Genomic DNA, 12,230 nt, shown 5'->3' with positions numbered 1-12,230 from the left:
CTTACTGGAAACTTAGCATAAGTTTCTGGTTAAACTAGCCCTTCTGACTTCACTATAAATTCCTCGTATTGCCTTAAGAGCTGATAGGTTCTGGCTGTGCTATCTGCTGGACAGCTACCAAATACCTTAAAATTACACTCTTCTCACTTAGCCTCAAAATTTAATAGAGGTAGTTTTGGTTACTGTGGGAGCCAGTGGGGCTCTTCCCCTCAGCAGGCCATACTTGCATTTTTTATCTCAGTTACACCTGTCACCCCACCAGTGAATTCAATTCCTCATGGCCCTGAGGATGAAGGTGAAGTTGATTTGCACAGGGCATCCAGGTGAAGGGAACGGCTACATGGTCACATCACTTGCTGCTTGAGGGAAGGGGAAGAAGCGACATGTCTCTGTGGCTTAGTATCTTGCAAGCTCAGTCAGTCCTCAGGCACACTGGTCCTGCCCAGGGACACCAGCTGCGGGAATGCAGGTCACTGCTAGGCTAGGCCTCAGCACACGCTTGCTCACTGCTTTTCTTCTTCCCTGGGGAGCTCTCCCTCCTCCTTCGGGTCTTAGCTCTGTCTGTGGAATCCATGAAGATGGAGGTGAGCAAGGACTCTGGCTGTGGCCAGCCCCACGGAACAGGCAGGTTATCAGCAGAATGTTAGAATGGCCCATAACTTTGTTAGGCATTTGTGGCAGGGAGGGGTCCCGGTCTGAGGCTGGTTTTCAGGCATCACTCATGTGCAGGAGTTCATGAACCTCATTACCATCTTGCGGAGATGACCAGGACTTCTCTAGATGGGTTTTCCTTCACCAGCAAGTGAAAAGATGGTTTTCCCATCCCCTTTTAAGATGCAGAATCACTGCTGGGAGGTCAGGCTTCTTATACCAATCATATTTGGGTTTAACCGTTAGGGCTCAAACCTGAATACCCAAGATAAAGACTTCCTTCTGATACCAAATTGACCCCGTCTGGCCATTCTTTTGCTTCCTTGTTGGCCAGGAAACTACCACGGGGAAGCATTTCTTCATCCAACCCACCTTGGTTGGCAACGCGGACATAAGGTTGGGGGTCCATGGAGGAAGAGCACAACAGGTTTGCCGATGTAGAGAATAACCGTCACCCTCACCTCCGGAGGGACTGAGGCCAGGTCACCACTCTAGTAAGCAGGGAGGGCAGCAAGGTGAAGCAGCTTTGTGATGTGTCCCCCGTGGGGTGGTCCTGGCATTTCTCTGTAATGTCCAGGGGAGTTTAATTTCCTTCCCATGAAATGTCAGACCTTCACAGGCATCTCAGTCTGAGCAGCTGTAAACTGCCCCTAGTTTTCCCCTCAGGTCTGACTGATACTGACCCAGAAGAATGCTGATCCAAGGACAGAACTGTCCCTAAATGGCTCCTGTGGCCCTTGTAAAGCTCAGGGCTCCTGAGCTGGGAATGTCCCTGAGTCACCACCCAGCAGATCTAAGGGAGCTGGCTGGGTATGACCTCTAAGGGCATGGGGAGGCCTGGATCTGGCAGCCTGCTTAGGGGGCATATTAAGAAGGCTAAGATTAGGGAGTTTTCAAAGTTTATCCTCCCTCCTTCCCACCCCACATGACAGACAGCTGCAGTGAACCTCTAAAGTACATAGTCCCTGATTTCTCAGTAAAACTTGCACCCGCCCTACCTGGAAAGGGTAACAGGCAATTAAAAAAAAACCCTTCCTTTCTGATAAGGCATTACAGAGGCCAAACCCTTCCTAAGATGAATCTGTTTCCAACAGACACACGTCAAGCAGCTAGACCTCCCCCTGGAAAAGTGCAAATGTCAACCTCATGCTCATCATACTCTGCATTACATTTTATGGAAATATATTTATTGTACAATATGTCAAGTGGATGACGTTTATGTGACTGCTTTTCCGTGTGGGTGTTTGAATGAGTGCTTGAGAGCTAACTGTGGAAAAGCAGGGAACACCGAGGACATTTTGCAAGCAAGGAGACCAGTGAGCCAGTGCCTCCTCCAGAGTTCCTCAATGACAGAGGAGAGACAGGTGATGGCAGGGTCAGGAGCCTAAATTCTCAATCTCTCAGTCTAGCCCAAGGCCAGTAGAGTGCTGCTCCAGGACAGACAGGGCCAGCCACTTAGTCACCCTGCCACCCACAATGGCCTCTGCAGCTTTGCCCTCACCCCTCCTCCCACCAAAACTAGCCCCAGGGCTAGTGAGGGCTGAGGCCAGGACAGAGCTGACAGGCTGTGAAGGCTGCAGGTCCAAACCTTTCCTGTTCCTTACTTTGAAAAGACTGAGCCTCTGGGAGGTGGAAAGATGGGGATTGGCAACATCTCTCAAGCATGATGTCTGGGATGTATTTTTTCTGCATATAGGCACAAGTTAAATAAATGCGATGCAATTTCTTCACTGGCTGGCTTTAGTCTCGCCTGATGAGCTTTTTTTCCAGTGCTACCCCAGGCTCTGGTCCCTATTTTCTTAGGAACAACTGGGATGGGGCCATACACAAACTACTGAATTCTTAGCAGGAAAAGGATGTTGGGAGTCTCTGCTCTGAGATCCTTCCATTCAAGCCAACCATGCCGAGTGCCAGCTTGTTTCTCTTCATAGTGTGTAGGGGGCTGTGTTAGCTGTCCCTTCCAACTCTGAGACATCTGCACACCTGTTAAATTTCGTATTTATGCCTTCACTGAAGCTAATAAAAACGAACCTGGCCTTACACTAGCAAGCTGCTCAGCCTACCAAAATCAGTCTAGGGGTTCTTTCCATTTCCTACAGGACAACTCTTGGTTGGCTGAAAGATCAGGATCATTCATTGGGAGCTTTAGGGACTCTCTGTCTCTCAGTTATTAAAAGGCTCAGGGAGTCTAAAACTGTACCTTACAAACTGAAATGCCATGTGACATTTGGCTGAAATCTATACAGACTATGCCATGAAGTGAGTTAAACAAATTAGAAAAAAACAAACAACCTTTATTTACAACAACCACAGAGCCCGAGGAACACTCAGAACACATAATGCGCACACATGAACCCAACTTTTCCCTTGAATCAGTACCATGCTGTCCTCTCTGCTGCCCAGTGCCTCCCTTCACTTCCCTATCCGCACGACCATCACGGTGACGTTGTCCGCGGAGCCGCGCTGCACGGCCTTCGTGGCCAGGCGGTTGCAAGCAGCTTCGTATCTGGCATCAAGGGCCGACTTCCCTTCCCGGGTCTGGATCTTCTCATCCTTCTCCCACACAGAGAAAAACGGCCGTTACCAAACATGGCACTTGAAGTGCTCTCACCCTGGTGTGGCCCTGGGGCCAACTGCTGACTGAGCCCCAGAGAGGAGTCCCAAGTGCCTTCCCAAGACAAGATGGGTGAGGCCACCTCCTGGCACAAAGGGACAACAGGTCGATAGCATTAAAACACATTAAATGACACCAACTATAGTCACTCCCATTTACAGAGCCACATTTTAAGGTCTAACAGGACCTCTTGGCTGGTAAGGAATGGGGAAGGAACAAGGAAAACTCTTCAGTTCTTTCCTGATGTGCCAACCCATCCCCCAGGACATCTCCTACCTCAAGGCAGGACAAGATGAAGGTCACAGCTTCCTCAGGGGTGAAGACCTTGAAGAGTCCATCACAAGCCAGCATGATGAACCTGAAAAGAGAGGGAGCAGGGAACAGATGCACAAGGGCTCCTCGGACTCCCAGCATGGGTCTTTCCGGACCCTGGGCCTTGGCTCTTTTCCTGACACATTCTCCACATCTTCTGAGCCCACAGTGCTTTAGGGGACCTCTTTAGGGGTGACATGGATGCTGGGGAGCGGCCTGAAAGTGGCCAGATTGATCAGGGAATGTCCCAAACGCGCTGTTCCTTCTTTGTTAATCAAGTTTGCCGTGTACTTTATGTGTATTAACTTGCTCCCCAGAGCTGTGACTTCACTGGATAGGCCCTTCCTCTAATGCAGACCAGTAACTGACCCATGAGAAGGGGCTGAGGCCCGCACACAGAAGGACATCACCCCTCGGGGATCTTTAGCCCAGAGAAAGAGGGGTCAAGAGTGGCTGCTGTCAAGTCAGGAAGGCCACTCAGCTTCACCCTGCCTGGTCCAGAGAGGAGATGGGGCAGTTTGCCAACAGGCAAACCAAGGAGCGCTAAGAAGTAGGGCCATGCAGGCCAAGGGTTGAGAGGACCTCAGATGGAGGGGACAAGAAGGCGGGCGGTGGGGCACAGAAGGCTGCCCTTAAGAGGAAGCCATCCAGGAGGACCTCAGGAATGCACTGCCATCGGAGCCCAGGCCGGGGCTGGAGTCAGCCCCAAGACACCAGAGGCCTTCCCCACCTCATTCCCTCCAGGGGATACATCCACTAAGTGACATAAGTGACCCAGGACTTGCCAGGTCACATCTTCATCATTTGGTTTGCACAAAGTAAAACTGGGGTCTCTGTTTTTTCCATGATAACAAGGATCTCTGGTGATACTTTCAAAAATCCCCTCTGCCAGCATGACTGTTATAAAGGATGAAAGGGCAGGCTGGCACATCCAGGCCCTCAGCCTGGACATCTCTGGTCTCTGCTTTGTGCCCTGTCCATCTGCACACCCACATTTTTCTTTGTGAGTCTGGCAGGTAGGCAACAGGAACATGGAAACCAAGGCACGGGAGGAAAAACCGAAGGGCAGGAGGGGAGGCTGGGCAGCCATCCTCGTGGTCAGCAGAATGAGAGCTGGGCTGCTGGGCAGACCTCTCAGGCAGTGACAGACATAGGGATGACTACGAGTCATGGATTAGACACCGAAGAATCCAAGTGGCGGGGGCTGGGGCTTCTTACCAGAAGGGTACCAAAAGAAGCCGCACAGAAAAAAGACCCAGTCTGGGTCTGGGTTGGTTTGTTCACTAGTGTGGAAGCTGCCTGGGGGTGTGCCAGGGTTCATGCTGTTGGCAAGGAGCCAAGCTGGGAAGGGGAAGGACTGGTCGCCATCTGCCCTCTGCTTTGATCAGCAGGGCCCTCCCCACTCCTCCCTGTACTGTTTTCCTGTTAGAATGTAAGCCCCTCAAAGGTAGGGACAATCACGGCTGGGTTCCTAGGCCCTCAAGGTCCCCCACACCTCCACGTTCTCCTAGGCTGTACCTGTCATTCTGAGTAAGCTGGCAGCGTTTGATATCTGGCACAGAGGTGACACCACAGCGCTTGTACTGCCCATCCCCGATGGAACGGGAAACCTCCAGCACACCCAAGACTCTGCCATCCCTGGAGAAAAGAAAGCATTTAGGTCCTAGACATGCAGAACAAAAGCATGGGGAACAGGACGAGAGAAGTCAAACGGCAACGCCAAAGATCTTGTGTCTAAAGAAAAATGGCTTTAGAAACACGTTTCCCATAAGGCTAGCAACAGTCTTCTTTTTCCCCCTTCATTTACAAACATCTATTTTTAAAATGCACCCATCAATAATAATTCATGGAAATCATCCCAAGGAACCTTAACTTTGCCCTGAAACATGGAGAACCCCCACCAGAATTCTGTGGGCTCCCTGGCCATACTCCACCTATGCCCGCAGGGACTCTGCTGCTCAGGGTGTGCCAGTGACCTGAACTTGCTCCCTCCACCTTGGGCCGGTGCAGGAGCTGCTAAGCTAAAGGCTCTTGGGAGGCCCAGCCCCACCTGGCCCCTGGATGCAGGAAGGAAGAGGCCACCTCAGGATGGGGGTGAGCAGCAGAGGGGCCCTTCTGCCCAAAGTACGCTTGTGTGCATCGGAGGGAACATAGCCCGACTCTCATCCTAATCACACCGGCTGGAGGGTCCTGGTCAGCAGTTCATTCTCCCTCCTTTTTGAAATTCAGCCACTGGCTCACTGTCGACCATCCTGCCCTCTCCAGCCCCTGCCCTTATATCACACCTGGTCCTGCAGACTCCCCAAGTTTCTAATCTCTCAACCACCTTAGATCTCATGGCCTACTTAGCCCCTCCACGTCAGGGTCATGAAGGGACGGGACTCCCATTACCCACAAGGGTCTGCTTCCTTTATCAAAAGCACCTCTATTCCTCTATTTAACACCAATCTCTCCCGCCCATTGCCTGCCTCTCCTCCATCCCTCAGGACTTGCACCATCCCTGCTTGGACATCACTTTCTCTTCTTTCCAATTATGACCCTAGACTCAGCCAATTCATCTCCATACTGTTCCCTACGAAGAACTTGAACCATCAAGTATCTTATCTCCTTGCCAGCTCAGGACAACACCGGCTTAGGGATATAAACTTGTGTGCAAATTCTTATAGAGAAAGAGGTTAGAAAATTATGAGAAGTATCACCTCAAAAAATGAAAAGTAGGTGAAAGAAACAAGAAATCTTGGCAGCACATTAAACAAAGCCAGATCATTTCAAGGCCACTGAAGGATGAAACTGGAGGGATAATTCGCAGACAGGAAGCTTGAAGGATCCATGACCATTCCTGATCCTCCACCCCCATTTCAACTCTAACCATATCATCCTCTGTGCTGCTGCAGCAAAAGGGAACATGGCACCAAGGAAAAGCGGCCATCTAGACCGGTCACACCAAGGCTACCCCTTGGAAGAGGTGACAGAATCGTCAGACACAGAGGGATTGGCTGCCAAGACATGGGCAAAGAGGAGAGGCCACCAGGCACTCAGGAACAACAGAGTTCTTACCTAAGATGGGGACCCAAAAAGCACCACTGATGAGCCACGAGTCCCTCTCCCCTGCCACTTCTTTGTGAGAATGGCCTCCCTGGCATTAGGGACAAGCTTGGGAAAGCAGTAAGAGGGGCAGAAGGAAGCAGCTTCCCCAGGGATAGAAGCGGAGAGAACACAAGGCCCCGTGGTGCTCGTTTTCTTTCTGCTAGAAGAGTCCTGGACTCGGTTGGCCCACAGGGCTCTGCCCACCAGAGTCCCCTGCTTTCCCAGGATCCCTTGCAGGTTTCCAGGTGACTTGGTATTGACCCTGCGGAGTTTCCTTAGGAGGCTTCTGCCCCAACCACCACACCTGGAGAATGCCTCATCTCAGCACACACACCTTTGGGGAAACTGAGGTGGGTTTTAATGTCCTCAGATAATTCCCTGGAAGTCAGGTGATACTTGTGTGCCTGAGAGTCCTGCATGGAAAGGAACAGGATGGGAGGAAGCTGCCAGGGAAAAAAGGGCTAATCATGAAGAGGAAGGTCTGATGGACAGCTGGCTGCCTTATTCTACTGGTACAGTGTCCCCTAGCAAGACTGGGAGACTGACCACTTGAGGAAGGTTTTTTTTAGTTAAGTGTCTGGGATCTCTCCCCCTAGAATGCAAGCTTCTGGGGGGGCAGGGCTCACATCACCCTTCGTCTTAATCTGCCCAGGGCCAAGCACTGTGTCTGGCATGTAGTCAAGCACTTAATAAAAGCATGCTGATTGATATTATTCTTAGAGAAGCCATGCAGGCATTGTGAATATGATCTGGATGTGGAGTCAGGGGAGCAGAGGTCAAATCCTGTCAGACCACTGGTTACACCTACAAGATGGGGATGATGCCTACACGATCCACACAGCAAACAGAAATGAAAAATCCATTCCTTCTGCTACAGCTGCTCTTGGATGCACCAATCAGATCTGCAGACGAGGGGAAGCCCATCCCATCTGTACCAGGGTCAAGAGGTCAGTCTCCCAATAAATCAAGTCTCATGGCACACACAAACACGGGCATGGATAAAGCCCATTTTCACAGGTTAACGGCACATTTTCAGGTTCAGAGGTACAAACACCGTCCCCATTGCGCAGTGAGGTGGTGAGGTAGATAGCTGGGCCTGGCCTAGCTTTGTGACCCTAGGAAATCTACTGCTTGCCTCAGTTTCCTTATTGTAAAAGAGGATAAGAGTACCTACCTGCCAGGGCTGCTGTGTGGATCAAATAAGCTATTTATAATGTGCATTAGAAATGTTTACTATTATCAGCTCACCTGAAAGTTGGCATTTGGATAAATGCTAGAGAAGATGTAGGTAGAGTGCAACACTAATGCATTGTTGGTGGAGTTGTGAACTGATCCAACTATTCTGGAGAGTGATTTGGAACTATGCCCAAAGGGCTATAAAACTGTGCATCCCCTTTGACCCACAGCAATACCACTCCTAGGTCTGTATCCCAAAGACACTGAAGAAGGAGGAAAAGGACCTACATGTAAAAAAATATTTTCAGCAGTTCTTTTTGTGGTGGCCAAGAACTGAAAATCGAGGGGATGCGTATCAGCTGGGGAATGGCTGGACAAGCTACAGTATGTGATTGTAATGGAATATTGTTGTGCTATACGAAATGACGAGCTTCAGAAAAACCTGGAAAGACTTATATGAACTGATGCTGAGTGAGGGGAGCAGAACCAGGAGAATATCGTACACAGTAACAGCAACATTGTGCCCGTGATCAACTGTGACAGACTTGGCTCTTCTCAGTAATTCAAGGATCTAAGACAACTCCAAAGGACGCTGTCCACAGCTAGAGGAAGAACTATGGAGTCTGAATGCAAATCAAAGCATTCTACATTCTCTTTCTCATGGCTTTCCCCTTTGGTTCTGACTCTTTCTTTACAACATGCCTAATGTGGAAATGTGTTTAATACGATTGTACATGTAGAACCTATATCAGATGGTTTGTCATCTTGGGGAGGGGAGAAGAAGTAGAAGGAGAAAAAAATACATAAAAAAAAGCAAGCTGGCGTTTGGCTAAATCTAGGAACGCTCTATTTGGGTGGAAGCTGCCGAGTGAGGTATGGGCAGGGGTGAAAGGCAGCAGCTGGGGCCATTTTTCTCCATTTCCTCCCCAATTGTTTAAAGAGCTCTGCATATTGACCTAAATGTAAAATTTTAAATCTAAGTGCCCTTAATACCAAGTATATATATATATAAAAACAACTTAAGGACAATTACTCAATAAAAATGCAAAGACTGAAATACTGCATAGGACAGTATGGTCTAATGAAAAGAATTGGGTGACTTGGTTTTTAATTCTGGCTCTGAAATAAACTTCTCTGTGACCTCTGGCTGGCGACTTAAGGCCTAGGTGAAGTGAAGGACTGAATTAACTTTTCCATGCCTTCACAATGCAAAAACAATCCCATTAACACATGCTACAAAGTGTGAAGGGCTGCAGGTAATACCTGCTCCTGAATTAACCAGAGCACTGAAATGGGCACTGCTTTCAGGCCCAGGGTGGCAATGATTTTTAGAGCCACATTCTAAACTTCAAAGCTGCTTGGGAGAAGTTCAGGCTAACCTTGGCTGGAAAGCTGACTCCGTGTCGGCGGACCTGAGCCCTGACATTCCAAGGCAAGGCTTCCGGAATCCCTGGGGAGGTGGTTGCAGCAGTGGGGCCCCGAGGGTGGTTCCAGAAACTAAGGCTCCTAAGGGTGCTGTTTGAGACACCAATCGATTGATCAGGGAGCAGCTGTTTGGGGGCACCAGCATTATGGGTACAAGTACACTATCTGGAAACCTCCCCCCTTCCAGGACTTTATGCTCTATGGCAGCAATCTGAGAGAAGTATGGCTTTGTGAGGCCTCAGCCCTTTCTTCCTAAGGTCTGTGAGGCCTGGGCCAGGAGGAAGATCCTGGAAGGCCTCCCTCCCAGAAGAGCGAAGGGCACTGCTCTGCCTCAATGTTCTCTTATCTCCAGCTGAAAACATGGCCTACATGTTAGAAGAATAAGGGGACAGAAAGTTCCTCTGGAGAACTGATAACCCAGCGACTCCCTGGAGGCGCAATGCCCAGTCTCCTGGCCGAGCTGGCAGGTGATAAACAAAGGTCACCATATGGGAGTCAATGATACAGAAAAGAAAAAGGCAGAATGCCACTTTCAAAGGCAGTCATCAAGCCCCAGTCCTGTTCTACTCCCCAGGAGGCCCAGGGGCACCTTTGTGGCCTTGGCCAAGATTGTTTGGTCTTTCCTTCAGGAGAAAGATCTGACTAATGAGCCTTGGAATGAGTGGGAGGAGAAAGCCAGAAAGAGGGCTGAGATGGAGGGAGCAGGCCCAAGGCCTGCAGGCAGTAGAGAACCACAGACTTGCCAGCATCATCTGCCTGCAGTGGCCGGCCAAGATGTGGAGCACGGTGTGAGGGGGCTTATGTCGGGACAAGTGAAACTATTAAGATTAATTCAGATAAAAGTGGAAAGATGTGTATGGACTTCAGAAAGCCAAACAAGCAGGCACGGGGGTTGGGGGGGAGACAGTCTGGCCCTAACAGAGGAGACCACCCCCTGCCACCATCCTGGGCACAGCAGGCAAAGCGGGGAGACAGGGGGTGAGTGTTACTCTAGGAGCCGATGTGTTTGCTGGATTCCCATTTATTTGTTACGAGGGAGGCCTTCTATGGGGGTGGGAAAGAGAAACCAAAAGCTCAGGAAAGGGACACAAATAAGGCAGTATTAAATTCCATATGTACTTAAGAGCCCATGATTAACTCCTTCTCTGTTCTTTGATACTGATGCTGAAACACTTCTATCTGCTGATGACTAAAATCCTCTTCCAACATCCGCCTATGGGCCACTAACCCCAAGAGGCTGCCCTCAGCAGGATTCACGTCCCCGTTTCTCACCATCTCCCAAGAGCACAGATTTACAGGGGCAATGGCCGTCTGCCTCTTGCCTCCTCGATTACTCAGTCTATGAGGCGCTGCAGCCCCCAGTGACCCGCCCCCTCGCCCCACAGCCTCTCCTGCGGCTGCAGAGTCAGCTCTGATGCCAGGCCCCCCACGACAGACTCTCCTGCATCTAGCGGGGCTTCCGTCTCCTCTGACCCTCATGCCGGCCCTGTCTGGAGAGTGTCTTTACCTGACATTCCCTCCTGCCTTCTGTATCCGCATGCGCTCCTCATACTGGGTGGGGTTGTGCTCTTTGCTGAGGCTTAAGGCAGCGTGTCTGTGACTCTCCTCATTATAGCGGCACAAGACGGCCTAGACAGGTAAGAGACGTATTGAGAGCAGCTGACACGGCCCACAGGAGTTCATAATCAGTGCCCAGTGGGTTTCCCCTCCCTCACATCCCAGCAAACAAAAGCAAGCTCAAGGGACCAAAGAGAAAAATGTGCGGCCATATGTGAAGTGATGTTCCCAGCAGAGGCCTGGCCGTTTTCAGGTGACTGGAAGTCAGGAAGACCTCCTGTGTATTCCCACCTCAAATATGGTCAGACCCCAGCCATTCTGGGCCTCAGTCGCTTCATCTGCTAAATGGGAATGAGAGCAGCCCCCTCCTCAAGAGTGGCTCTGGGGCTCCAATGAGAGCCCATATGTGGAGGCTTGGCTGCCCTTAAAACTCCAGAGATGCCAACTGTGACAGTCTTGCACATCCCACTGCCACAGGAGCTCAGGGCGTTACACAATCATGGTCTGCAGCCCCATCTAGAGTTCAAAAACTTAAGCTACGGGCTGACAAGAGACAGAGGCAGAGAACAAGCCACCCTGCTACAGTGGAATCTGAGGCTTTCTCATGTGGGAAATGAAGCCTGTTGGCTGCTTCCCTCCCCAAAGCTGCCCACGCTGTGAAGGGCCTCTGACTGACAGAGAGAGAGAGAGCCAGGCCTCTAGCTCCTGGGGAAGGGACAAGAAGGGTTCAGGACCACTTTACCCGGCTGTCTCCCAGGTTGGCAATGTAGAGGACATTGTCTACGGCGAGGACACACGTGGCTGTGGAACCGTCCTTCCAGGCAGGCTTCCTGTGAGGGAAGGGGAACAAGGTGGTCACCACACGAGGGCAGCCCCACCCAGCTAAGGGGCAGGAAGCTCCTGCCGGGCCTGCTGCACTCACTGGCTGGATGCCTGCTTGAGGAACTCCTCATCCGTGTGCTTGAAAGTGTCCAGAAGGCACCTCTTCACAGTCTTCTCCACACTGATCACCTCTCCTGTTACAGAAGGACACAATCCCATCAAACTCTGGGAGGGGGAATTCCCTTTGAATAAAATTCTAGTCCCCCTTTCCAACATATTAGCAGTGTACCAGAATGAGTCAGGGTAAGGATGTCTAAAGACCCCCATTTGAGAACTCACAGGATCCCCTCCTCAGCTGAGGGTTCACATCCCTGGGATCTGGCCTCGTGATTCCTCATGGCATTATCTAAGTGCCCAAAGTCACTGCAGAAGACACACTGCTCAGACATCCAAGAAGCCACTTCCATGAGGCCCTTTCCACACAGGCACAGGCCTATTTAGGGTGGTGCTTTCTTCTGTACCCAGGGGCCCTGGACGGCTTGCTCTCACGGTGGTGCTGGGGTGCTCGGAGGTTCCGTGTCCCTCA

The 12,230-nt window shown here is 50.7% G+C and overlaps 1 protein-coding gene across 1 annotated transcript in view; it reads right to left on the bottom strand.

The window, feature by feature from the left end:
* Window positions 1-2,924: 2,924 nt before the first annotated feature.
* ILKAP (ILK associated serine/threonine phosphatase) overlaps window positions 2,925-12,230 on the bottom strand; it is a 28,895-nt gene continuing 19,589 nt past the window's right edge. The window contains exons 9-14 of the mRNA XM_069083223.1: window positions 11,745-11,838; window positions 11,565-11,652; window positions 10,773-10,894; window positions 5,096-5,215; window positions 3,542-3,623; window positions 2,925-3,204 (exon numbers count right to left, since the gene is read on the bottom strand). Of these exons, the coding sequence (XP_068939324.1) occupies window positions 3,064-3,204; window positions 3,542-3,623; window positions 5,096-5,215; window positions 10,773-10,894; window positions 11,565-11,652; window positions 11,745-11,838 (647 nt within the window). The 3' untranslated portion in view covers window positions 2,925-3,063. The remainder of the gene's footprint in view (window positions 3,205-3,541; window positions 3,624-5,095; window positions 5,216-10,772; window positions 10,895-11,564; window positions 11,653-11,744; window positions 11,839-12,230) is intronic.

Source organism: Petaurus breviceps, unplaced genomic scaffold, assembly GCF_028583685.1.
Source record: "Petaurus breviceps papuanus isolate PSGF00001 unplaced genomic scaffold, PetGlider_PUasm1.0 173, whole genome shotgun sequence".
In the NCBI taxonomy this organism is placed as follows: domain Eukaryota; kingdom Metazoa; phylum Chordata; class Mammalia; order Diprotodontia; family Petauridae; genus Petaurus; species Petaurus breviceps.
Note: the sequence above shows the minus strand (reverse complement) of the source record. Positions and strands in the feature narration are given on the sequence as shown.